Raw genomic sequence first — 27,561 nt, forward strand, 5'->3', positions numbered from 1 at the left:
TTGGATTGTGTCTTTGTTTTATTGTCAGCAGTATAATCAACCAGGCTTATTTCAAGCAGTAAACATAATTACATTTTCAAATCAGGACTTTGTCAGTTTTGTTCAAAACTGAACAACAGGAACTGTTTTAACATGATGAAATAGAACATTTAACATACTCTTTTTTATTTTCTCATGACACTGGTTTGTAAAAAATGTTGAAAGCATCATAATGTAACTAACTATAAGGGCAGACTCAAAGTGATTTGTTTGTTTGTTTGTTTATTTGTTGCTTAACGTCCAGCCGACTACGCAGAGCCATATCAGGACGAGGAAGGGGGGGATGAAGGGGGCCACTTGTCAAGCGATTCCTGTTTACAAATGCACTAACCCATTACTTGTGTCCCAGCAGGCTTTAGTAAAACTAAATTAATACCTACTGGAAGATTACCAGTTTCCAGTATGTTAAAATAGGCTTAACCTATCTACTGCTGGACTTACATCAGAACACTAACAGATTAAACTATACATGAATCGCGAGACAAGCGGCAAGAGAAGAGATTTTTGGAAAAAATACAGGTGAATGAGCAAGAAGGCAGAAAAAAGAAAAGAATTCATGAAGAAAAAGAGAGCATGACAGGAAAGAGGAACCAAAAATCTACCTAACAGCAAACTAGAAAGCTCCTGCGGTTCCAAAAACAGGAGGGGCCTTTAATTTCATAACCGCAGTGCCCCACTGCGGGAACTCAAAGTGAAAAGCTTCAAGAGTTTAATGAAAATACACTAACCTTACAAACACTGATGAGTCATTTTGATCACTCCTATTCTGCCATGAACATGATAAATAACACTGTCTAAATAAACAAGAACTGTTCCGAAAATGTCATGGTTAAAGGCACAGTACGCCTCCCGTAAACCATCACAGATACTGTCAGGCTTTTACACACAGTACAAACACCCTTTCATTTACACACTCACCGCTTTTGAACATCCTAGGAACGTAAAGAGCGAGCAATTTTCAAAGAATTAATTTTGCGGATTGTCTGATAACAAAATCGGACGGTGTGTTTTGGCGCTAGACCTAACTTTTAAAATCTAAATAATAAATTAACAGCTTGTTACACAAACATTCTTAAATCATAAAAGAATTATTTTTTCATCAAGACAAGATCAGTACAATTCGAAGTTTTGAAAGTTTGAAAAAAGAAAAGCCCGGAAGCAGGGTCACGCAAGGTCGTGGTTCTCTTAGCAGATGATGATGCCTATCACCAGTTCCTCTGATCAGTCAAAAGCCATTGCTAGAGTTCGTGTGAATCACAGCCGTTTGGTGCGTTTAGATTCAGAGGTACATTTTAACGTGCTATTGCAGATAAGCTTACAGCGAGTCGCATTGGAAATCACAAACTGACGACTACATTGTGAAAAAAAGGAAACTGGATCACACGGGTTCACGATGGCTCAGGGGTAAGATATAAACCACGCAAAAATAAATTCTTTGAAAATTGCTCGCTCTTTACGGAGGGCACCTAAGATGTTCTCAAGCGGTGAGTGTTTAATTGAAAGGGTGTTTGTACTGTGTGTAAAAGCCTGACAGTATCTGTGATGGTTTACGGGAGGCTTACTGTGCATTTAATGTTTTTGTTTTCTTTGTTTGTTTGTAATACATGTATTTGTTCACATCTGACAAATTGTCCTTCAAATGTACACCACGCTAAATTCATCCATTCATGGTGTGAGCACACTTCTACTTGACTCATAAAGGCTGCTTTTATAGGAGCCAGAAATTCTTTTATTTTTGATAACAAATAAAAAATAAATAAAATTGTGCCAACCTCAAGCTGGTGTCTTGAAAAAATATATACAAACTCAACTGTAATCAATTTCATGCTTTCATTTTGTGCAGCTATGTAATTAATGTAGAGTTAGCTTCTTCAGAAATATTAAAAGCAGAAAACAAGGATGTGCCTATACATTTACATAAATGTCATGGCACTTTGGGAAGATCCGTCCCCTGTTTCTTACAGGCGAGAATAGGCGAGATTGGCGAGTGGGGCGAGGAAGTACCGTTTCTTGGGCACATCTCGCCGCGAGTGACGCTAGAATTCTCGCCTCGAACGCTAGGTAGCTTTGGGCTTGCTCGCTTGGCGAGAAAACATGGCGGCCACACAGCTGCACATCCGATTGGCTGTCCATGGTTTTTTACCGACCAGTGCAGACGACCTTTTCGGAATCAACCAATGGTGTTTAATTCTTGCGTAGCTAGCCATTAAACCGTTTCATAGACAATCTCGCCTCCTAGCTTCGCGAGCGGCTAGCCAAAAGAATATCTCGCCTGAAAGAAACACGCGTCAGGTGCACATAAAAGTCACAACACAGCCATAAAGCAATAATATCCAACACTCGCAAATACTTAACACAGCATACCACAAGCCATGATCAACCAAACACACTCTATAAATTACAACACCCCACATTCAATTTCACGCACAACTGTACACTAACAAAAGCTTGCCATTTCTACTCAAACTGACCAGTGCTGAACTTAAGTATTTCACACTGCAATGAAACAAGCCAAGCAGTACTGGGCAGTGCCTAATCTCTTGGTTTCTCAGGGAGAAAAGGATAAACTGGATACATGTATATGGTGTTGGTACTGCAAAGTGCAGATGAAATTATACCTATAGTGTACCAAGTAAAACTGTGCAGTGCCTAATCTCAAAGTGTCTCAGGAAAGAATGGCTAAATGCATGGACACAGTGCTGTTACTGCGTCACTGAGATGAGGTAGTGATCGAGGTACCATGTAGTACTGTGCAATATGTAAACCCATGTTTTCCCAGGTCAGAATGGATAAATACAGAAACACCACGATTACCGCATCATTCAGATGAAGCGACACGTATCATTTCTTTTATTGAGACAATCTTTTCCCTTGGTTTTCCTGCTTTTTCTCCCAGCAGGATCTCAGCCTGGTCAATCTTTTCCCAGTCAGTGAATGTCACCGTTTTCACACCTGAAAACACATTTCAATGAATTTTGATAATTGTCTTGAACAAAACATCAACACATCACAGCACAGCATCTAATTAACCAGATTGACATCTGAATTTAGGCTGTTAGTGTTCTATACACATGAAGTAACCTTCTTTTGAGATTCACACCACCACAGCAATAGATCGATCGTCAATAGTTTATTTATAATTTGGCTTATAAATAAACTACACAATCAATTCACCATTCAAACTAAACAAGGACAATCTTTCACACTCAATATAAAATCACTTATTTTAACCCATGATCAGATGCAAATTAAAATATATATCAAGCTAAAGAAAATCCCTTTAGGACAAACAGATATGAAAACTTGGGTGGGTTTGGAAGGGTAGCACTTGCTGACCAGCTGGCAAGATTGGCTGACCACAACAGAAAGCTGCGTTATGACATTAACAAGGCCTTTGACATAATTTATTAATCTCTTCTGAGCAGAGTCTGAACACTTTGAGCCATGACTGTTTTGTACATGAAATTTAAATTAGGTTAAAAATAAACCTTCACTTATGAAAACTCTTGATAAACGTCACCAAAAATATAAATGCAAATACAACGCTCTTATCAATGTACGTAGTAGTCATCGGTCGCAGGAACTGTAAATTCAGCATTTGAGTTGTCTTCATTTTGTCATTTAAAGAGACGATAATGTAACATCAATCTCCTTATGCTGTATTTTGAAATCCGCGACTTTTGAATATAAGTATGCAGACGTACTAGTGAGAGAAATGCTGCGTGAACATAAACAGCCACAAACTGCAAATATGGTTCTGTTTGTCGATAGAACAGACACATCCGTGCAATAGATGAATTCTGAAAATAACTCCGTCGGGGTTTGTAATTGTATCACTATGGGTTGTGGAAGAGTGAATACCCTTGCCAAAACCTCTGACAAACATTGGAGGGGCCAATCACTAGCGAGGGGTGTGTCGGAAACACTCCTGTCCATGTGTTTCAGACACACCCCTTGCTAGTGATCGGCCCCTCCAATGTTTGTCAGAGGCTTTGGCAAGGGAATTCACTCTTTTACAACCCACACAAACACGACGGACTTGTTTCCAAAAATCGTCTATTCTGTAGTACAGACAGACTGCACAAACCTTTCTGCTGCAGAGCACTGAGGACAGCGTCCTTGCCGCCTTTGTTCTCACTGGACAGTTTACTAGACCCTAGGTCCTCCAACACCACCTTGCCTGTGGCGAAGGCATTGTTCATCGCCCCCGCCAGCACAAACACAGGGCCTTCAGCAATCCAGCCACTGCAGTACAACCCTGCAATACAATACGCCTAGACTAAAATCACAAGAAAAGTTGAATCTATGTACACATATTTAGACAAGAAGAAGGAATAAAGAAAATTAAAACAGAAAAGAAAGCTGCATCAATACACAAGTAACTTATGAACCATTCAAAACAACAAATATTTATTTACATGTATGCACGTACACCCTTACAATAAGGAAAAGAAAAATGCAATGTCCATTCCCATCAGAGTTCTTTTCTTAATCAATTTGTGACAGAAACAAACCTTGTGCTGGTCGAGACTACTGGCAGCCATGCATACACCCATGATCATTCTGGCTAAAAGGCTTGAGACGCCAAAACATGAAAAGATAACTCTAATTCCCTCCCACAGTTCCAACCGTTGGACTTTCCTGAAGCTTCGGTGCAATGAGTGCAATTCAGGGCCGAATCTTAATGTAACGAGTTTCGTGAAGTAGACATCACAAAGTCGACTTTGCAGCTTCACAAACAAATCTATGAAACTCTTGATCAATCAACTGACAAAAGTACAATCTTGACACAATATCAAAAAAATCAACAGGACAACACAGTCAAAGCCACACGATATACTTTGACAGATGGAATACAGGACCCATCCATTATCCACAAAACTGACAACAAACGCATGAGCGACAAGTACACATACCAGGAAAACCATCAACCCTGCCTTTCTTGTTTGGGATAACCCCTCTGCTGGTGTCAAAAGGAACCGTCTCATCCAAAGGCACCCCCTTGTAACCTATACTCCGTAGTACCTGAAAAGAGAATAACACAGACATGCATTCTGAAGTTATTGTAACTAGATACAGCGGTACCTGCTATGTAAGGCCCTTGCGATTAGAGGACTCCTCCCAATAAAGAACATCCATTGTCTATTATTTTGACCAAATTATACCTGTCGGCCTGTACTGTATAAACACTTTGGCTGCTCCAAACGATGTCCTTTAATCACAGGTACCACTGTACGTAGTTCACTCCTAACATTTCAGATCAGCAGCTGACAAAGAAAAAATATATACCTTGATGGTAGAAATCAGTGCTTAATCTCAATCAAGTGACGAGAAGTAATACAGTCATGTAGTACAAAATGACAGGTATGTCAAGAATGTTTTTTTTGTGTGTTTTTTTTGTCAGCTACTAGTGTAAGTTGACGATGTCAGTTGTTTGAAGTTTGATTTCTCCTTTTTGACTTTTCATGATCTGTTTGTTTCATCTCTTTCTCTTGTAAAGTTTTTGTTTGTTTGTGGTGGGTGATAGAAAGCACATAACTATTCCTACATGCACGCACATATTCATGCAAGCAAAACGTTTAATCAGCACTAACCAAACCACAAGGAATGACATCTGTCTCATCAGTGGGCACTGCCTTTCGCCTTAGCGGATCATCATCCCCCTGTCAAAACAAAACATACGTCCACATTCACATTTGAATAACACGAGGCAATAGTAATCAGAGAACGAGAAGCAGAATCTTGTATATTTTCCCTGTAAGATCATTCCACAAGCTTTTTAAAGCTATTAAATTACAATGAACAAGAGACCTGAGTAGTTACTAGCCATTTTCTTTGACCACTCTCTCTCTCGCAAGTCATTCCTCAACATAACCTCAACAAAGATGAGGACTGCATGGTGAACCCTTACTTTTGCGAGACAGAACTCACATCCGCTGTCTGTTCAGCTTGAGAATATCAAAGAGGGAATCCTTCTCGTGTAAACCGTTCCAGATCTATGAAAGGTTCATTGAAGATTTGTAGACATGCTGTTGGTATCCTTCCACTAGAATGCTTACAACAATTAAGCAGTCTGGGCATTTGCTGTGCAGAGTGGGTATTTTCTAATAAATTCCCTTTCCTTGTTTCCTGTTACAGACAGCAGTATTCCTTTGGCACAAAATGCTGCTTACACTCATAGACCTTTTTTTTTAAAAGTAGATGTCATCTCCTCAAAACACTACACCCAAGTGGGTATTTTCCTATGGACATACATATGTTTTATAAGTGAAAGATTTTATTGTAACGCAAATATTGTGAGAATTTTTTTTAAGCGCCGATTACCTCTAGCATGTTGATGATAAACTTCACAGCTTCTGGTCCCTCTTTGCTGCTTGTTGGGACAATTTCCGAAGGACTGCGCAGAAACTTGAGGTGCCATTCTCTTGTTGCGTCATTCCAGATCTTCGTATATTTCTCAGGTGGATTTACTGCCGCATTATACAGCAATTCTGTCAGGCGACGACGAGGTCTTGGGAGCTCTTCACAAAATAAATCAAACAGAATTTAACAAGTTGATAGCTTTTGATCTTCACAATCAGTTGTGAAAAAACACAAACAATCAAAAATTAAATGTTTTAAACTCTTAGGCATCATACATGTCTAATCGCCCACATACATTGCTTTTTGTTGCAGCATTTTCAACAAGAACTCATAGTTAGTGTTAACAACAGATTTGAGAGCTTCCGAATAAGATTGTTTCAACTAATCACTTGCCTAGGCAGTGAGGTCATGTTGTGTCTGTCTGTCTGAAATAAGGAGGTTGCTGCAAAAACAGGGGAGAGCATTCATGCAACAATGTGGTTCTGCAAGCGAAAGTGTTGATTTGAACTGTTTGAAAATGCCTTTTCTTTGGCAAAATCAAACTTGATTGCTGGGCTGAAAGTCACAGGTTGGGCCATAATTGTGGCTTTGATTTACTTTTTGAAACTTTCTTTGCATAAATAAAAGCAGGGAACTGATGAAGCACCTATCAGAGAGTGTTGTAACAGAAACACCTAGAAACACATCTACAAACCAAAAGAAAAATAATTTTTTTTGGTGCCCAACACAATCTCAACATTTTGCGAAACAGGAATATCGCTGTCTGATTTTAGGGACCCCAACAACTTCAATATTATGAAAGTCCCCTGTATCTAAATGCATGACACACAAGGGTTGTAAAACTAAGGCTACAGATTTTCAGATTTCAGTGGACAAGACCTTTCAAATGATCACATATCATACTAAGCTATCACATATTTATAAACCTAAGAGGTGTGTGTGTGTGTGTGTGCGTGTGCACGTGCGTGTGTGAAAGCATGCGTGTGCATGTGTGTAATTGTATGTCACTGTTTGTGGTCGCTTATCTCCTCACCATTTATATTCTCAATTGTCACTGTGTGTGTGTTTGTCTCCTCACCATCGATATTCTCATTCAAGCTTGACAGAGTCAGTAGGTCTATGACAGTACGGCACTTGGGCAGCGTAATCATTTCTCTCAGTTCTTTGATGGTAAACGCAACCTGCAGAGGGCCCCTCCGCCCCACCAAGACAACTTTCTTGATTCTGCTCTTTGACAGGGCATCCATGGAGTAGTCCGAGATGTCTGTTTTCTGCTCAAAAGAAAAGAAGAAATAATTAACTGAAAGTTAAAGACTCTTGTATGTATTTGACTATGAAGCCAATCTCCCAAATCATTCTAAATGTGTTCACAAACCATGAAAAAATCCCCCCCCCAAAATCAAATTTCCCCAGCATGAAGCCAAATATTCCACAAGTTAAATGCTCATGTACAGACAACAACCAAACAGACTGACAGACAGGCAGACAAAGACAGACAGATGAGCAGGTATGCACCTTTACTCACCGCAAGAATGTCAATAGGAGTGAGAAGCACCCTTGCTACATCCAGAGCAACGTTTCCATGTCCCAAAACAATGGCAGTCTCACAGTCTAGGTTAACAGACAGCTGAAAAAAGCAAAACAAACAGAAAACAAATGATTGACTAATTGACAAAAATCTATTGCAATATGAATAGAGATATATTGCTCTATAGGCTGCCTAAAATGTATATAAATTTGCCATCCACAAAGTTTGACTACTGTTCTGTCTGGTAGAGACACGGGAACACAGAAAAAGAAGAAGTCTGGTAGAGTGACCTGCCTCATGGATATGTGGAAACTTAACCTCACACATATAGTAGTTCTGGAGATTAAATTATGGAAAGAGAATGCTTGCAGAACAGACCTTGGTTAGGTGCTTAAACAATTTTAATTTGTGTATCTACTCCTCAAAAACGTTACACAGCATGGTCAGCCAAAGACATGTAGATGGGTGAAAGCAAAGATTTATTAAAATCACGTAAACTTTGAGGAGAACAAGTAGCCCGGGTATTTCTTTCGTCCGGGTTTCTCTGCAAGATTTTTACCTCCTGGATGGTTTTATGTTCAGGAAATCTATCCTTAAATTAGAAATTCCTGATGAAATGTTCATCCCTCCATGTAAACAGGACAACTGTATAAGGTTAGAACATTAGTGATTAAAAGTCACACAATCACTTTCAGCACTTTGAAACAAAAATGTTCACACAAATATACATGGCGTATAATTCATGCACAACATGGGTACTCACGCCTACATCCTCTGGAAGACCATTGTACCAGCCAACAAAAGATCTGGCGGACAGCACATTGGGCAAGTCCTGAAAACAAATGTTATATCACATGTATGTATTTACTGGAATGTGCTGTGATCTACTGTATGTTTTTTCTGCGCTAGAGATTACATTAGCAAATGTTAACAATGAAATCTTACGATAACCTCCGTCCCAAGTAAACCAACATGCAGACCACCGCAGGTACATCCAGATGTTTACATTCCTTCACTCGGACATGTACTAAAAATCAACAGCCTGGCTGCTTCTTGTGCAGGACGTCATGGAGTTGTTCTGTTGTGCTGACTTTATTTCATACATTGACGCTCAGGTGTCATTCAGCTGTACATGCCCAGCACACACTTTTGATCGGACACAGGTGATGTTTTTCTGCAGATAGTTTAACTTTACAACCATTTTGCCCCATGCAAGATTGCTCTGCGCAAAAATGGGCCTTCTACCTTAACTTTCAAAAGCAACACTCTGCTAAACACATATTTTTCTCCTTGTTTGAGGTTGATCACTCATTTTGTACAATACACCAAAGCAATGCCCTGTACTGTTGGAATGTTATGATTTACTCATTCAAATAAAAAGCAGTTTCAATAAAGCTACATACATGTCTTTAAAAATGACAGTGAAATGTTGAGTACAGCCAAACAAGCTTACCTCCCCTGGAATTCCCAGCTTGCGGTCATTGCTGGAGCCATGACACTGAAAAAGATAAGGAAGAAAATGATGGAGTCATTGGAGTAATCACTCACACACACACACACACACACACACACACACACAATATCAAAAACTTAATTTGCCATCTGGACCCCTGAACCAATAATTTTTCTTTAAAATATAGAAAAAGTAGAAAATGAAGGAGAAAATATACATTTTTTTCAAACTCACCAGAACAACTGCTGTGTAGGCTTTCTGTAAATCAGCTACCTTGATATCTTTGCCAACCTGAACATTGCCGATAAAGCTGCAGCGGTCACGGTGAGCTGTCTGTGTAAAAGTGTGTATGCAGTTCTGTGGAAATCAAAACAAACATGGTCAGATTATATTTTTGTAAAATCTTTGCTCTTTGGGGGGGGGGGACGGCTGTCATCTCTCCCGAAGCAAAGTAACACAACACAAGAAACAAGCAATCATATTCATGCATATAAATCAAGAAAGGAAACCTTATTTTTGTGTATTTGTAAGCAAGTGTGTGCATGAGAGAGAGAGAGAGAGAGAGAGAGAGAGAGAGAGAGAGAGAGAGAGAGAGAGAGAGAGAGAGAGAGAGAGAGAGAGAGAGAGAGAGAGAGAGAGAGAGAGAGAGAGAGAGAGAGAGAGAGAGAGAGAGAGAGAGAGAGAGAGAGAGAGAGAGAGAGAGAGAGAGAGAGAGAATATGCACAACAAGCTTTCACCTGGACTTACTGATTTGTTTTAAGGTTGTTTTATCACTGGTACTTAAATGATCAAGTTAAGAGAGTACACAGAAAAAGTTAACAAAAATTAAAACAGCAACAGAATGAAAAATAATACATGTAAATAAAAGAAAGAAAGAAACAAGTCGCGTAAGGCGAAAATACAACATTTAGTCAAGCTCAGTCGAACTCACAGAATGAAACTGGACGCATTGCATTTTTTCCGCAAGACCGTACACTCGTAGCATCGTCTGTCCACCGCTCGTGGCAAAGGCAGTGAAATTAACAATACAGAAAAGCGCTGGAGCGGTTGCGCTGAGGAGGATAGCCCGCTTTTCTATATCTGTATTCTTTTTAACTCTCTGAACGTGCTTTTAATCCAAACATATCATATCGATATGTTTTTGGAATCAGGAACAGACAACAAATAAGATAAAATTGTTTTTAAATCGATTTCGGAAATTTAATTTTGCTCATAATTTTTATATTTTTAATTTTCAGAGCTTGTTTTTAATCCGAATATAACATAATTATATGTTTTTGGAATTAGAAAATGATGAAGAATACGATAAACGTAATTTTGGATCGTTTTATAAAAAAATAATTTTAATTACAATTTTCAGATTTTTAATGACCAAAGTCATTAATTAAATTTTAAAGGTACTGAACTTGTCAAATCCAGGTGCACGGAGCCCCTGGGGCTTTTAGTCATACCTCAGGCAGCTATCCGTTAGAAGAACTACCAAGTTTCATTGACTTGCACCCAAAGAGTCAAGAACTGCGATTTTTTTACGAATTAATTTCGTACTCGGACCCGGCTGGTCTTGACCTATTTTTTTAATCTAAATTTAGATCAGGTAGATCACCACATCATGCACAAAAAGACACGTCACTAGCAAACTATGCCAGACATCATCATGAGTTTGTGTAAAACAAAATGGAGGCCGGAATCACTCAGTTGAATCGAACTCCGACCAAACACCACGTAATAACTAGGTTAATTTATGCACTCGCGTGAACAAGAAACTGTCGAGCTTCACATATGTCGTCGTTGGGTAGTTTTGGGTTTGTTTTACTACCATAGGAGGATTTTTTAACTGTAAATGCACTCAGCTGCAACAAAAGCGCAAAACGAAGGCTCTGAGCTGCACTGTGCCTTTAAGCCTCCAAGCTGAAATGCAATACCAAAGTCCGGCCTTCGTCGAAGATTGCTTTGCCAAAATTTCAATCAATTTTTATTGAAAATGAGGGTGTGACAGTGCCGCCTCAAAATGCCGGATATGACGTCATCAAAGACATTTATGGAAAAAATGAAAAAACGTCAGGGGATATCATACCCAGGAACTCTCAGGAAAAATTTCATAACGATCGGTCCAGTAGTTTACTCTGAATCGCTCTACACATACACACACACACATACACCACGACCCTCGTCTCGATTCCCCCCTCTATGTTAAAACATTTAGTCAAAACTTGACTAAATGTAAAAAAGGAAAAGAAAATTATAAACATTACATTGCTCTTTGAAGCAGAATACCTTCACTTCCGGATGGTCAGGTGCAACGCCAAAACGAACAAGACCGAAAGGAACAGGCAACTTTTCATAGATGTCGACTCTCACCGTCGGATGACCCTGAGAGACAGAATCAAGACGTACATACGACAAAATTAACACCAGTATGTACAGCAATGCTGTATTCTGAATTAAGCTTTGATGGTCTAGCAATTCTTGATGAATAGTTCATTGATATTAAGACTTGTGCTTATTAATTATACTCATCAAACAATCCCTGCCTGCACAAATAATGAAAACATGTGTCTGAGATAAGCATATCCTTTATTAGACTCTCCATTCAAAATGTTTGCTGAACTACAAGAAAAAAGTCCACTGAACTTGCTGACTTCGAATAGAAACATGCAATTTAAGTCTCACTCTCTTTTGAGACCTTTTCCCTGTGGTTTCATTTTCCTGAAGTCTTCTTGCTTCATATGTGTACATTTTGTACTTTCAAAACAGTCCTACGCCTGAAAGACTACATCATTCCTCCCACATTTTGACAGATTCACCCGACAAGTGACATGGTCAATCCAGCTCTTAGGACTCAATGGAGGATTTTGAACCCCATGCAAACATTCTAACGAGCGCGTTTTCAAGCATATAATGTTGGTAAAAGAAAATTACACACACACACACACACACACACACACACACACACACACACACACACACACACACACACACACTGACAGCCAGATGCATAAAGAGTTACAATATGGAATTTGTCCTGACCTGACACTTTCATCTACTCTACATGTCTTATCCGACAGTTTGCAGATCTTGAAACCTTTGCCGAGCATGAAAACAATGTCAATGTTTTGTGGTGAAGGTTGTTGAAAAGGCACAAATCTGCTATTGTGTGTGTTCAACCCTGATAGGGCTGTGAAGGGTGCCTCTCTTCAACAAGACAATAATGGGACCATCAGTCATATCCTGGTCTGAAGAAGGCAGCCAGTAATTTTGACTGCCTACTGTATGATTACATATTTTTTAGACCAAAGTACAGATCAGCTTACATTAGTGAGCGTACTTATTTTCTTAACACGCACACACACACACATAGGCATCTCTACTCGTTTAAAAAAAATGGCAGAATCACTCTGCACCAGCTATTTGTTTCACATATTTTATGCACATTATGAGTCCTTCTACTGTCATCAGGATAATATTAGTTGACCACAATCCCTCTGTAGAGATTGATTAATTCATTAGTTGATTGGGTGCGTGTTTGTAATTGTATGTCTGTGTGTCCGCCAGATAATGCTCCTGTAAGTTCTAACCTTAATGATTTGCTGTGCTGTATAGAAGCCGGCAGGGCCGCTGCCCACTATCGCCACATGTGGGTCAGCGCTGCGAGATGACCCCCATCGGCAGCAGTAAGAACTGAGAGTTCGAAGTCGAGTCAGCGACAGCCGTTTATACAACACCCTCATTTTGTCTTGTTAGTGTTCTGTCGAAATAAAAGGGCATGGAATATAAATAACAGCAAATTTATAACGCAGCTCACATTTCCCAGGTAAAAATAGTGTTATGAAACAATAACAAAAAGACAAAGCGCTGCCTTTTTAGAACCTGTCTTTTGTCTGTTTGGAAAAATACCCACCCAATACCTTCTTGCTAATACTGTACATGTAATACACAAAACAGCTTCCACACAAAACTCATGCATTGCATCTTCTTATATTGTATCTTTTCCAGTTTTTGCAGACACAGCTGTAAACAACATATTTTGTTGAAAAAGTTAAGCTGATTAGGATTGCCTTTTCTCAAAAACAGTGCCGAGGTACTGAACTGCTGATCAAGCTCAGCTTTTATTGATTTTTACAGAACTGCTGTGCTGCATGAACTTTTGGCCTTTGTTTCCTTTAACAGTGGTACCTGCGATCTGAATAAATTCAGGACACATATCTAGTCCATTTATCTATTATCTTGACCAAAAGACAAATGTCATGACAGGCCACTTGCAATGTAAGGACACTTTTTTTCGGACCCCAAGGGTGTCTTCATCACAGGTACCACTGTATTGGGGTTTTCTTGAACAGACTTATAAAGAAGTCATTGCATCTAATGTTTTGATGGTTTTAGATCGCAAACCACTAAAAACACTGACAAAAGTGTTGTCTTTAAATTCTTGCGATTGCTTGTTTTTGGGACAAGGAAAGGAAATTATATCTTGAAAAAAGAAACAGTAACTGCAAAACTCTTGATAATGTTTTTTCCTTGTGCACTCCTTGGTACATGTACTAGTCGAATCAAACACCCTTGGCTTGTCCACCATATCCATGTTTTTGTTATTATTCTCAACTTCCCACTTCTTAAGATTTCCTGTTCAACAAAAATGAACGCTCATTTTACAGCCACCTGAATTTTTCATAATGATATGATTTTGTTGTTGACAGTGCTTCCAAATTATATGCATTACTATGCCAATTAATTGGTGAACCAGGAAGTTATTGAGAAGTTAGAACACAATGCCCTGCATTGATTTCTTATACTGCTTAGTATAAATTTGATAGGCGAAGTATGCATTCTGCACACCGGAATAAACCGGACCCCAAAAATATATCATAAATATTTTTCAAGAATAAAGCAATACACAATAACAGGATTTTTTGGGTTATGCTGAGTACAGAACCCCCCTTTAAGTTTTATGTCAAAAATCTTTTTGCACAATGGTTTTGAAAATGACAGGCTTGCCCAACAGTGTACTTGCTCAACAGTGTATAGATCACAGTGTATCAATTAATTGCCCATACAAAAATCCAGCCTGATCCCCAGAATGCACTATACTTGGGTTTAGCTCAACACAAATCATTGTCTATAGCTGCCACTTGACTGAACGTTATGTGTGCATACATGTGCCTGTTGATAACACATTCCAACCAGGAAGCTGTGATTATGACTTCTTCCTTCTTGCCATGTCAAGTACCAGTACTCTAGAATTAGAAAGTCAACTGACTGTCTCCAACATTTAACTCTGTTGAAATTAACTGCTGTGAAGCTGTGGATCAGACCATTTCCCTGTCTTGTCACCATTTAAAAGGTGGGTCAATGGACTACGACAGATTTAAATTTAAATTCTCTAAGTCTCTCTCTCATGTTTGCTTACAGACTCCCTGATAATACCAAATAGTAATAAACACCAGCCTGACCACAAATAATATGTGGAAACAAGTTCCCATAAGTTCCCCATAGCCCAAAATCTTTTAGAGGCAATTAGCTTTTGACATGCCATACACATGAAAGCACAGTCACACCATAAACTGAAATAAAAACTTACAACAGAGAGCTCATTGGAGTTACAGCCCAGAAATACAGAAGTAAGTCTGCGAAATTGGATTAAACTCACCTCAAGCGAGCTAAAAGACTTTCTGCTAAACAGAGCGAGAGAGAGAGAAAGGTAGAGAGTAAAACTGCTTGGGGTTGCCTTTATAGCTCAATCCTCCTCTTTCAGTTTCAGAGCTGTGTTGAAGTTAAACTTCATAGCCTATTATGAAAAATGCTGTAAGTTTGCCTGTGCAAACATTTTGCATTTACTTCTCACTCAGGCTACATTTGCACAACACAAGAGATGCATTTCATGTAAATATGAAACTAGTTGATATTTGATCAAGCCGCTATTAATAGGCAAATTAATAGATCAGCAAATTTGAACCATTACCTAGCATAGCACTATAAATAGCGCCTAATTTGGTCTGCACACTAACTTTGGAAGCCAACTGCTAGTGCAACAAAGACTGGTTAGATGTCCTGTTTAATTTATTGCTGCCAGAATAATTTCAATAATATGCCATACAAGCTATATCTTCGTGACCAGAAAAAGGGTCATGCTTGGGAACCTCTATTGCCCAGGGAGAGATGCTGTTTCAGAATTACTGATTTGTGCAATCACATAAATGTATCCCTTTATTTGAATGTTCACATTTTTATTTCATATTATTATGAACACTGATGTACACCCACATACTATAGATATAGGTGAAATACTTGTACTGTATTGCAAAACAAAGGCACAGTCATATTTCCTTGAACTGAAAGGTCTTTCTGTTTAAAAAAAGAAAAGAAAAAAGTCCTCTCAGTCTGGCTTCACAAATTGGCTGAGCAAAACTGTTTGAAGAGCAGTTTAAGTTCTTTAACAGAATTAAGATAGCTCACTGTCCTTTCATGAGAGATCAAGAGAATGGCTATAATCTTCTGTTTGACAGAAATCTCTCACTGTTCACAGACATTTGAAAGATGGTATACTGGACTTGTATGTGTGCAAAAGTTTAACAGCAGACAATGTTTTAATTCTTTAGATTCTGGGTAATACATACAGGTATGTACTGGTAAACACTGCAGAACATCATTTTTCTCTTTTGTTCCTTAATTAGAAGGCTGCAGCTCCTTTATAGTGTTAAGTACAGCTTATTTTGTGTTAACTGTGGTTAAACTCTCTCTAAAAACTTGTCATTGTTAATTATTAGCGGTGTTCTTCTCAGCCCTCACGGTCATTGATACATACTTTTTCGATGTGACTCATCCTGACCCCAGGCCGGTGTAACGAGACCAGCTTTCGGATTATTAAGCCTTGTTGATCTCGTATAAACTCTACATTGAATAACCCCCCTCCCTTCCAAAGTACTGATGATTGACCTCAGGTACTTTACAATCAATGAATCATGGAGTCAAATTCTTTCAACAACAAAAAGATATTTTGACTTAGAAATGTGCTTCATCGCAAATCCTTCCCTTATCAATCTGAATCAAGGGATGGAATCACTCGGGTCACGTTTTAGAAGGAATCAAACTTTGGGATGAAATCTATTGAATTTTATAAAAAATGTCCTTCACTTCCAAGAAAATGACATGCTTTTCTCCCTCATATAAGTGTACCTTTTTAATTTGACCGGGAAACAACATTTCAGTCTCTGGTATAGATCTACCGAATGCGAAAGCTGGTCTCAGGGCAAAAACTGACTAGTGTTTCTTTAAGGCGAGGCGGAGCTAGGAAGCGAGAGTGTATATGGCCAACTACGCAAGAATTGCCCAAGAAAAGGTACTTCCTTGCCCCGATTGCCAAATCTCACCTTAAAAAAACGGGGGACTGATCTCGTTACCCAGTTTGACAGTCCAATAGTTTTACCATGTAGGCGGTCTAGACTAATAGAACATTTAATGTTTATGTAGTCAGAACATTAAAGCCCCAGTCTGTCTCAAATGGTTTACTGAACGATTGAAATCTTTTCACAAAAAAAGCAGTTCTAACCTTATGGAACACACTTGCAATTACATCTAACAGCATTAAATGACAGAGTTCGTTTTAATGGCTATTAGCTTGCGTAAACCTCACACCATATTTCGTGGTTTACTCAACCCCTGAACGATCGTGGACCTGTGTGACCCAGTTTATCTTTTTCACATACGTGATGAAATAAGTCGTCAGTTTGTGGTTTCATTGCGACTCGCTGTATGCAATAGCACATTATTGTGTACCTCTGAATCTAAAATGCAACAAATGACTGTGAGTCGCATGAACTTATCGGCGGCGGTTGGCTTCAAAGAACCAAGCGATATGCAGAAAATTCGTCTGCTTGGGGAAACACGACCTTGCGTGACATTTTTAACTTCCGGGCTCCCTTTTTTCAAACTTTCAAAACTTCACATTGTACTGATCTTGTCTTGATGAAAAAAGAAATCTTTTATGATTTAAGAATGTTTGTGTTACAAGCTGTCAATTTATTATTTAGATTTTAAAAGTTAGTTCTATAACGCCAAAATGAGGCGTCCGGTTGTGGTAGTAGACAATCCGGCTGGCCACGCACAAATAAATTCTTTGAAAAATGCCCGCTGTTTACGGAAGGCACCTAGGATGTTCTCAAGTGGTGAGTGTTTAAACGAAAGGCTGTTTGTACTGTGTGTACAAGCCTGACAGTGTCTGTGACCAGAAACTGATGGTTTACGTGAAGCTGAGTGTACCTTTAATTTGGACCTATACATAATAGCCTATATATTTTCAATCCAGGTCGAAATGACCTATTTTCCTCTGGGAACAAAACTGTATTCATTCTTTTTTACAAAAAAAGTGACCATCAACATATATCCTTTGTGAAATGACAGTTGACACTACAAAGTTCTGCAAGCTAGTGTAAGGAATCAAATGATGAAACAAAGCAAACTATCTCGATCAGTATCTGCATAAATAACCGGCATAGTGGCACAAATAGCTTGAAATCATCTAGCATGGGTTCAGGAGGTTCTTATGATTCATCTAATACTCCAGTTGACTCCATCTTGACAGTTCAAAGAACCGCTACGTCCAGCACTAGCAGTCATATGATGAAACATGTAAGCTTACCATGATCATTTTACTAAACATGATAAAGAACAAAGTTAACATTGAAAGTATGAAACGGCCAACTTCACAACTGAACAATAACACAAAACATAAATGCACCCAGTACGGCTCTTCTTCTGTAGGTAGCGTGCCAGTGCAACTTTTAGCCCTGGGGCATCAGCGGGTCAGTGGCCTATCGATTATCTCGGCAACTCTATGACAGATCTCTATGAACGCAAACCACATGTATCACTCATCAGCCATACTGTAAACACCAGCCAATGTGAAAGGTCAAGTAAACATAGTTCCAATGTGCAGCCCAAAAATCCACTTATCCGAACACAAAATACTTTAAAGCAAAGAATATCCTTTTACTTGATTAGCATAGTGCGTACTTTAATAGCAAGTACAGGAATTCTAAGCGTGGCGAAGTCAATATCTATGCACTACATTGTCGTAAAATCATGCCGCTTTTACCGGAAGTCAAATTGTCCGCCATCGCCAAAAGGAAGAGGCCGTGACTCGGAAGATCTCTGTTCAGTTTCACAAGGTAAATTTAGCTTGAAGTACATTTTGGCAAAAGCTAGTAGACCCCTACTGTGCCAAAATTAGTCGGATTTTACAGCTTGTATGCGGGATTTCATCTGTCATCATTTTTGCGCTTGTAAAAGTACTTTCTTGACCACTAGGAAGAGACCACCAGTGGCTATCAGTCGTCAGTGCGCTGACATCGTATTTCGTGACTCATACCTGTTGTTTTTCCATTTTGGTATGATTTTACAGAGCTCATTCGTAAATCGGCGGTCTTATCTAATTAGTGAGAAGGGGTGTTTTTAATACAGAGCGCAATGGATGTCGAAATTCTGATATTGTCCCTCGTCAAAATCGAACGAGAGTGCTCGTCAAAGCTGTGGAATTTTACAATCCATAGGGAAGTACTGCTTCGTACTGACTACTCGTAGGGTGAGAGGGTGCCGCCTTAACCTGTGATCGTGAAGTGAGGCCTTAGATAAATATTAATGTATTCACGCAACGTTGCTCAACTTGTTTTTGTTTCAATGTCGACAGAGAAAGTATGCTTGTGTGGAACTGGTCAAACCGAGAGCCTTCAAGCCCATAGTGATGTGTGTACAGGATGAATGCACATTCCAGTTTCCACCAGACATTAAATTTATTTCTAATGAGAGATTCAAAACAAAACCACACCCCCATCATTTGCAGTGTTATGATTTAACGACTAGACAGGGGGGGGGGGGGGTGGTAGGGGGACGCCTCCAGACAATAATTATTCGAAGTGGATTCACGACGCGCGGCGCGTTGTGCAGCGTTGCGATTCACGACGCGCGATGTATTCTGCTGTTACATTTCCTTCACAATCGCAAAGTTTACAACAGCTACACCTATCTGATCTATTTGAGAAATAAAACTGTCAATAAAACGAAAAACAGAGCACCATTCTCTCTCTCACTCTTTCACCTGCGTTCACCATATCAGTATCGCTGCGCCGATGACATGCCCAAGTTCCGGCCTTGAATACTTGGCAGTCATATCACTACATGTCTTCGCAATGGCTTCTAAACTTGGCCAACAATGTTCGCACGCTCCGGTTTTCTTCTTCATTCCATGTAAGCGCTGGTACTGTAAAGTGGTGTATAAATTCACGTGAGATAATATAATAGAGGTAGGTGCAAACTATTGTTGTTCAAAATGTTGCTGATACAAAAATGAAGCGCGTCAACAATCGCTGCGCTAGTGAAACCGAAAGCAATCGCCGCGCTCTGGGAATTGCCGCGCTGCACAACGCGCCGCGCTCTGGGAATCGCTTGCCATAATTATTAGCTAGTACAGTATGAAGCATAGCAACGTTGCTCAACTTGTTTTTGTTTCAATGTCGACAGAGAAAGTATGCTTGTGTGGAACTGGTCAAACTGAGAGCCTTCAAGCCCATAGTGATGTGTGTACAGGATGAATGCACATTCCAGTTTCCACCAGACGTTAAATTTATTTCTAATGAGAGATTCAAAACGAAACCACACACCCATCATTTGCAGTGTTATGTCTTATGATATAACGACTAGACAGGGGGGGGGGGGGGGCGCCGCCAGACCAGAATTATTAGCTAGTACAGTATGAAGTACCTGTTGCAAACCTAGCTGTTACTGTTAGTATTTTTGTAATGGCTGAGATTCACACAAAGATTTTACTAGTATTACAAATTACAGAGATCTATCAATTTGTTAAAGGCATAGCAATTAGCATCCAGAAAATGTTTTATATGACTGCTCCTTGGCTAAGCTGACTTGCTTTCGTACTCCATGGCACATGTACTGTATTATATGACACATGTACTTTGTATATTGTAACAAGTGCTTGCCCCTTATACTTATAGTTTTAGTTTTACTATAATCTTTGCAACTTATGTACCATTTTGTTATCTCTTTCTTTCTCTCAATTCCCGCAGTAGGGCACTGCGGTTATGAAATTAAAGGCCCCTCCTGTTTTTGGAACCGCAGGAGCTTTCTAGTTTGCTGTTAGGTAGATTTTTGGTTCCTCTTTCCTGTCATGCTCTCTTTTTCTTCATGAATTCTTTTCGTTTTTCTGCCTTCTTGCTCATTCACCTGTATTTTTTCCAAAAATCTCTTCTCTTGCCGCTTGTCTCGCGATTCATGTATAGTTTAATCTGTTAGTGTTCTGATGTAAGTCCAGCAGTAGATAGGTTAAGCCTATTTTAACATACTGGAAACTGGTAATCTTCCAGTAGGTATTAATTTAGTTTTACTAAAGCCTGCTGGGACACAAGTAATGGGTTAGTGCATTTGTAAACAGGAATCGCTTGACAAGTGGCCCCCTTCATCCCCCCCTTCCTCGTCCTGATATGGCTCTGCGTAGTCGGCTGGACGTTAAGCAACAAATAAACAAACAAACAAACAAACTTTCTCTCAATCTTCTGAGGTCCGGATTGTACTCTTAATCTATGTAATTCAGGTGTAACTTGTATCGTCAGGCATCCAAATCCCATAAAATCACAGAATGACCCTGATCATATTTTTATATTTTTGTCACATCAGCAATTCAACATGGCAGAACAAGACGAACCCGTACAGGCTGTAGCTGCTGGAGAGGATGATGAGAACAATGAAGACAACCCTGACTACAGGCCCCCTGCTCCCAAATCCTTGGATGAAATCCTGAAGGCAGACCAGGAAGATGAGAGTTTGAGAAAGTACAAAGAGCAGCTTCTAGCAGGAGCTGGTGCAGGGGAGACAATTGTCATCGGTATGTTCTAGAGTGAAGTGGGTGTTGAAAAGTGTCTTGCAGTTGCATGTTCAGTCTAAGGTACTGTTTCTTTTTGCATGAATTTGACACCAGTCCAGTCCAAAACATCTTTGAAGAGACTAGGGGTTATTCCACACAGCTTTGATAATCAATTTTTTTGTAAGACTGGTACAGACAGTCTGTACTTAAATTGAAATCATAGCAAATTTGACACGAAATATTTCCTTCACAGTTAGTGTGGATGTTGTCATGCCATTTTAGTTAAAAGAACGTAGTCCTTGACGTCACAGTTTCTGATGCAGAATGCTTAGCTTGAAAATACCCATCTATAGTTTTTCACAAGAAAAATATGATCTCTTGGCTGATTTTGACAGATTTTGATTCCTGTTAGCCTGAAAAGGGAAACAAGTGTAAAGCATCTACAGTGGAACCCCCTTTTAAGACCTCCGGATTTAAGACTCTCTCTCTTTTCTTAGACTTTCTGTTTGTAGCCTTTGTAAATTTACCCCGATTTTCAGACTCCCTCCTTTGTAAGACCTAATTTTTGCAGATTTTTTGAGGTCTTAAAAGGGGGTTCTACTGTATAGTCATGCTTCTGTGTAGGGTGTGTTGTCACTCATTGAGAAAAGGCAAGTGCTAAGGACAAACCTAAGCTGCCAAATTAGTGAAAATAGGTTTGATCTTTCTCCATGGGGCCCGCATGAAACTAGAAAATCATACACATGCATGTACAATCATGTATTGACATAATGTCAAAAGAGGAAGTAAACTTAATGCAGAAAACAATATTGTATGTCCTTACCATCATGCTAACAAAGATTAGTGAAGTGTGCTCTTAATGTTGTAGTTTGTATAGTTCTTTCCACTTATGAGTATATTTTTGTTAATGTACCTCTAAAGTCCTGACTGACTTATGACTGCTTTTCCACTCGTTGACTACTTTTCCTTTTATTTTGCAGATGACAGTAACCCTTTAAACGTGATTGTCAAAAAGCTTGCAATATCTGTGGAAGGTCGGGATGACATGGAGCTGGACCTCACACGTATGTACCATACTAACTATTGTATTGTAATGAGCCTACTAGAGTAACTAGTATGAAATATGTGTTCATCGGTTATACCTACTCTGGTGTGTCTTATAAAAGGGGAATGCTGAAGTGTAATATTCACAAAATCGGCGTTTTGACAAAAATGCGCAAAGGCTTCTAAAACTTATCCATTTCGCAAAATCAGCAGTCAATTTGGGGTTTTAAAGTTCTCAAATGCCTTGGGTATTACCACTTGCAAACAGCTAGATGCTAGAATGGATAGATATCCGAATAATCATTAAATTACATATTCTTACTCCGAATCACATATATAGCAGTTGACACCGTCTGGTATGCTAAGGTACTGAAAACGCTACCCATCTTTAAAGTAATTAAAGGGAAGCAACCCCACACCAAAAAAGCTGGAACTAGCATATGGTAGTGAGCTACCCCCTGGGAGTTACCTCCCATTAGCTACTTCCCATCCCACGCACGTGGCTACTTCATTCCGACTTCAGCTGTCCTGGTGAGAGGTCATTGAATTTTCTGTGCGCTACTGTGGCTGCCTTGTGCTGTTTCGTTCACCTGCCGGCCACGTAACTCATCTTGTCTCCCGTGCGGGCGCCTGTTTTGGTGAGCTCGTTCTGTATTTTTCTGTTTTCGAACTTGTGCGTTGGTTGCTGTCTGTTGTCCTTTGGACATTGTTCGTCAGTAACCTGTTGTGCTTTCGCCATTTTGTTTACAGTTAGCTTTGCTGGCTTGTATTTTGTGGCGTGTTCACTGACGCTTGTGCATTGTGTGTTGCAAGCTTGGTTCGTTTTTATTTTGCTGTAGTTACTGCTTAGCTGTCCGTTAGGACTTTCGTTTTCAGTAACTTTTTCTGTGAAATTTTTTCGCTTGTTTCTTGTTTGTTGTTGGTCAGCATGGCAGACCAGGATAAACGTAAGGGTAAAGGAGACATTAAGGGCAAGATTAAGCCCAAGTCCTCTAGCTCTAAGCCTGTTGTATTGGTGTCAGACGCTGCACGCAACACAATTTTGTCAGTGCCTATTTCACCTCCGCTTTCTAGCACCCCCGTTTGTGCTAGTTCTACTGTTGTTTCTGCGCCCTCTGCTTTGTCGGCGTCGGACCAGGGGACGATTGTGTCCTCTCTCTTGCAGACTCTTATCCCGGAGATTCGCTCTCTGGTACAGACAGAGATGCAGCGCTCGTCTACTCCAGTTAGCGCTGCCGTTCCGGTTTCGGGGGGGGACACTCAGTCCCTCTCTTCCGGGAAGGTTTCTTCTGTTTCCGCTCCTCAACTTCCTGTCTCGGGTGGAGACGTTACAAGTAAGTTGAACCGGTCCTCTTGCTCTCGTGAAGCGCCTGGACAGCCCCGTGCGGGCAACGGTTCGTGTGCGCAGGGTCACTCCCTGCTTTCGGCTGGCGGCAGGCCTCCTCTTGTAGAGCAGGACTCTGTTAGCCAGCAGCGGCGACCGTTTACGGTTACTGCGCTTCCGGCTCCCGCCGGAAGCATAGGTCCCCCCACGCTTGCTCGCAATGCCAGCCGCGATGGGATGGATCATGAGCTGGCCTACGGGCTTCACGGCTTCCGGCCGCAGTTCGTGCATTCACCGCTTCCGCCCCCGGCGGTTATGGTGTCTGCATTTCCGGCTTCGGCCGGACACGCTGTCCCTCTACCGTCCACTTCCTCTTGGATGGCGGAGAGGGAACAACAGCGTGATGCTTTTGCACTTCCGGTGCTTCAGCACGGACGGTCGTCTCTTTCCTCTGCTGAGGTTTTGACTTCCGCCCAACCACATCCGGCGTTCTCGGACGGTGTTCCGGTTTACCCTCTCCCTACTGGGCAGGGTTTAAACCAGGACGATGTTCGTGGGTACAGGTTTCCGGTTTCCGGTCATCCAGAGTACCCTTCAGCCACTGTGGTTGATGACTACGGTCGTTCTTCGCTGATGGATCAGTCTGAACTGCAGTCAGTGGTCAGCGAAGACACCCGTACTGTGTTTTCCTCTCAGCTCAAGTCCATTCTTGACTCTGCAGCCGAGGTGACTTCGCGGTATTTTGCAGAAGGTGTAGCGACGTCCGCTACTTCCGTTTCGGCGGCGCCTTCAGCTATGGCAGACTTCCTGCCGGATAAGGATGACGCTTCCTCCTTCCGGTTTGTGGAATCTCCGTCTGTCTCATACCACCTGTCCCAAGTTCTGGTGCACCCGAACAAACGGAGCAGTGGTATTCCGGTTGAGCCGTTCCCTCTTCTGGCACCTTTTGGGCCGGTTCCGGAACGGGCTCGTGGTTGGCTTGCGGATGAAGGGCAGTCCTCTTCCTTTGTGCATTCTGCACAGAAGAGGATTGCTTTCCCTGTCCGTAGCCGCAACCTCACCACTTCCTTTGCTCTCCCGCGTGCCATCTTACCGGTGACGCAGGAGCTGCAGGCTTTGCTTGTCAAACCAGTCAAGTCTGACTCGGTTGTGCCAGTGCGGGAGGGTACTCTTATCTCCCTGGAGGAGATCGGTCGTCAGCTCTTGGAGCTGGCTTCCATCTCCGAGACGCTGGTGCGGGCACTGTCTCGGTCGTTGACCGACTCTCTTGTCCCTTTTTCCCTCAGTGAGGAGCAAAATGCGGATGATGTCTCCTCCCTGCTTACGGCCCTGGCGAAGGTCAATGAGGAACAGACTCGTCTCTCCTCTTTGCAATACGCGCATGCGGTCTTGACAAGGAGGGAGTTGTTTCTTGCCAACTCTCAGTTTGCCGATCAGGCTACCAGAGACACACTACGTGTGTCTCCGGTTGTAGAGGGATCGCTGCTCGGCCACATGGCGCTTGTCGCTCGGCAGGCAGAGATTCAGTCCAACAAGGACGCTCAGTTCCTGGACATGGCTCTACAGGGCGCGAAGCAGGCTAAGCCTTCCCAGCAGGGGAAGTCTCAGCCGAGTTCCAAGCCCAAGCCTGCTCAAAAGAGGCCTGCTCAGCAGAGCTCTCGAGGTGGCAAGAAGAAGACAGCGTCGGGAAGGGGGCGTGGCGGCTCTAACAGCAAGCCTCACCCCCAATGAAGCGCCCCCGGTCTCACCCCCCCCCCGCCCTCCACTTTGGTGATGGCGGGGGGCCTCTCCCGGGCACTCACCCATTGGATGGTCTCAGTAGACAGCCAATGGATAGTGGGAGTTGTGAGATCGGGCTTCCGTCTCTTATGGCGGGAGGAGAAGGCTCCTCTTTCCCGACATCCGCCACGCTTCAAGCCCACCTGCTCTCAGGAGGCAAGATCCGTTCTGCAAACGGAAGTTGCCTCCCTGGTGCAGAAGGGGGCAGTGGAGAGGGTCCTGGACCAAAGCTCCCTGGGATTTTACGGGCGCCTTTTCGCCGTGCCCAAAGCTTCAGGGGCGTGGCGTCCGGTCTTGGACTTATCTTTTCTCAATACTTTCTTGAGAGAGATAAAGTTCAAGATGGAGACGCCCGCCAAGGTCAGAGACTCTCTCCGCCCAGGAGATTGGGCGACCTCCATAGACCTGACAGATGCATACTTTCACATCCTGGTGCATCCGTCCGACCGGAAATGGCTTCGTTTCCGGTGGGACGAGCAGGTCTACCAGTTCCGCGCCCTCCCTTTCGGTTTGTCGCTCGCACCATGGATTTTTACCATGGTGGTCCGACAGCTGGGCGCCCTGGTGAGGTCTCAGGGTATCCGCCTGCGGGTTTACCTGGACGACTGGCTCGTTCTGAACCAGTCCCAGGCAGGCTGCACGCAGCATACCCAGACGGTTCTTCGGGAAGCCCACTCGTTGGGGTTCTCGATCAACGCGTCAAAGTCGGAGCTGACCCCGTCGCAGACGTTCACCTACTTGGGGATGTCCTTCGACACGGTCGCTTGGACTGTCCGCCCCTCTCAAAAGAGGGTGGACAAGCTCCAAGCTCAGATACGCTCGACTTTGCCCCTCCTGCAGGCGCCCCTTCGCTCTCTTGCCTCCATCTTGGGACAGATGGAATCCATGGCTCTGTTGGTCCCTCTGGGTCGGGTACACAAGCGTCCTTTTCAGGCAGCTCTGAAGCCGTTTGTGGGCTCGACTCGGGTGGATTGGAACGTCCTCGTCCCTCTCCAGGGATGGTTCCAGTCTACCACCCTCCCGTGGTTGGACACGGAGTGGGTGTGCAGAGGGGTTCCGATTGCCTTGCCTCCCCCGGACTTGGACCTGTTCACGGACGCGTCCTTGCTGGGGTGGGGGGCTCACACGGACCTACACACGGTGTCAGGTCTGTGGTCGGTGGAACAGAGCCAGTGGCATATCAACCGGCTGGAACTAGAAGCAGTAGCTCTAGCTCTCACCCGGTTTCTGCCCTCCCTGCAGGCCAAGCATGTTCGTCTGTTTACAGACAACACGACAGTGGCAGCTTATATCAACAAGCAGGGAGGCTCGCGGTCCCCGTCTCTCTCGGACAGGACCTGCGAGGTCTTGAGGTGGTGTTACCAACACCGCATCTCGATCTCCGCCAGGTACCTTCCAGGGAGGCTGAACACTCTGGCGGACGCTCTCAGTCGCTCCGGCAGGGTGCTTCAGTCCGAGTGGACAGTCACTCACGGGGCACTGCTTCGCCTTTGGACCCAAGTCCCAAAGCCTCTCGTCGACCTGTTTGCCACCAGGTTCTCGAAGAGGCTCCCGGTGTTCGTCTCGCCATTCCCGGACCCTCAGGCTTGGCGAGTGAACGCTCTGGACATTCCCTGGACGGGTCTGGAGGCGTACGCCTTTCCGCCTTTCCCATTACTCGGCCGAGTAATTCGAAAGGCGGAGCTGGAGGGGCCGGCCCTTCTACTTCTGGTCGCGCCCCTCTGGCCGTCGCAGGACTGGTTCCCAGACCTGCTTCGGCTCGCCCAAGGTCCTCCCATTCCTCTCTCTCTGCGAAGAGGGGAATTAGTGCAGCCCCGAACAGGCATTCCACACGAGGAGCCCAGTCTTCTGAAGCTTCACGTGTGGATGTTGTTCGGGACTCACTGAGGCGCTCTGGTGCGTCTTCTCCGACGCTGGACTTGGTGGGCAGCTCCCATAGGGCTTCCACCTCGTCCGTATACGCCTCGCACTGGAGGGCCTGGGCCTCCTGGTGTTCCGCTAAAGGGGTGGTTGCAGTGGCTCCTCGCTCTATGCAGGTCGCCAACCACCTCTCGTTTATGTTTTCGCAGGGTGCCTCCGTCTCCTCTATGAGGGTCCGGCGCTCTGCGATCTCTGCTACTCTCAAGCAGATCGGCCGATCTGTTCAAGTGGGGGGGGTGATCGCT

The 27,561-nt window shown here is 42.5% G+C and overlaps 2 protein-coding genes across 5 annotated transcripts in view; one reads left to right on the plus strand and one right to left on the minus strand.

Moving 5' to 3' along the window:
* LOC138959742 (NADPH:adrenodoxin oxidoreductase, mitochondrial-like) lies at positions 1 to 18,261 on the minus strand. Of its 3 annotated transcripts, none has more exons than XM_070331350.1 (13): positions 18,115 to 18,261; positions 12,959 to 13,128; positions 11,658 to 11,753; positions 9,618 to 9,740; positions 9,384 to 9,428; positions 8,694 to 8,762; positions 7,928 to 8,029; positions 7,481 to 7,673; positions 6,364 to 6,560; positions 5,634 to 5,702; positions 4,956 to 5,064; positions 4,127 to 4,297; positions 1 to 2,991 (listed from the first exon to the last, which is right to left on the minus strand). In XM_070331350.1, exons 2-13 carry the CDS (start codon positions 13,109 to 13,111, stop codon positions 2,858 to 2,860), a joined length of 1,461 nt encoding a protein of 486 aa, XP_070187451.1. In that variant the 5' UTR covers positions 13,112 to 13,128; positions 18,115 to 18,261; the 3' UTR covers positions 1 to 2,857. The 3 variants fall into 3 exon arrangements, with proteins under 3 accessions (XP_070187451.1, XP_070187448.1, XP_070187450.1); XM_070331347.1 differs by having other exon boundaries at positions 7,436 to 7,673; XM_070331349.1 differs by lacking the exon at positions 18,115 to 18,261 and adding an exon at positions 15,028 to 15,253 and having other exon boundaries at positions 7,436 to 7,673.
* The window catches only part of LOC138959744 (rho GDP-dissociation inhibitor 1-like), a 20,333-nt gene continuing 7,331 nt past the window's right edge, over positions 14,560 to 27,561 (plus strand). Inside the window, exons 1-3 of one of the 2 annotated variants that reach the window (XM_070331352.1) lie at positions 14,560 to 14,721; positions 21,063 to 21,270; positions 22,230 to 22,313. In XM_070331352.1, coding sequence (XP_070187453.1) covers positions 21,072 to 21,270; positions 22,230 to 22,313 — 283 coding nt within the window. In that variant the 5' untranslated portion in view covers positions 14,560 to 14,721; positions 21,063 to 21,071. Of the gene's footprint in view, positions 14,722 to 18,440; positions 18,545 to 21,062; positions 21,271 to 22,229; positions 22,314 to 27,561 lie in introns of those variants that run through there. The other variant, XM_070331351.1, reaches the window with a different exon arrangement.

The sequence above is a fragment of the Littorina saxatilis genome, linkage group LG2 (assembly GCF_037325665.1).
Source record: "Littorina saxatilis isolate snail1 linkage group LG2, US_GU_Lsax_2.0, whole genome shotgun sequence".
In the NCBI taxonomy this organism is placed as follows: domain Eukaryota; kingdom Metazoa; phylum Mollusca; class Gastropoda; order Littorinimorpha; family Littorinidae; genus Littorina; species Littorina saxatilis.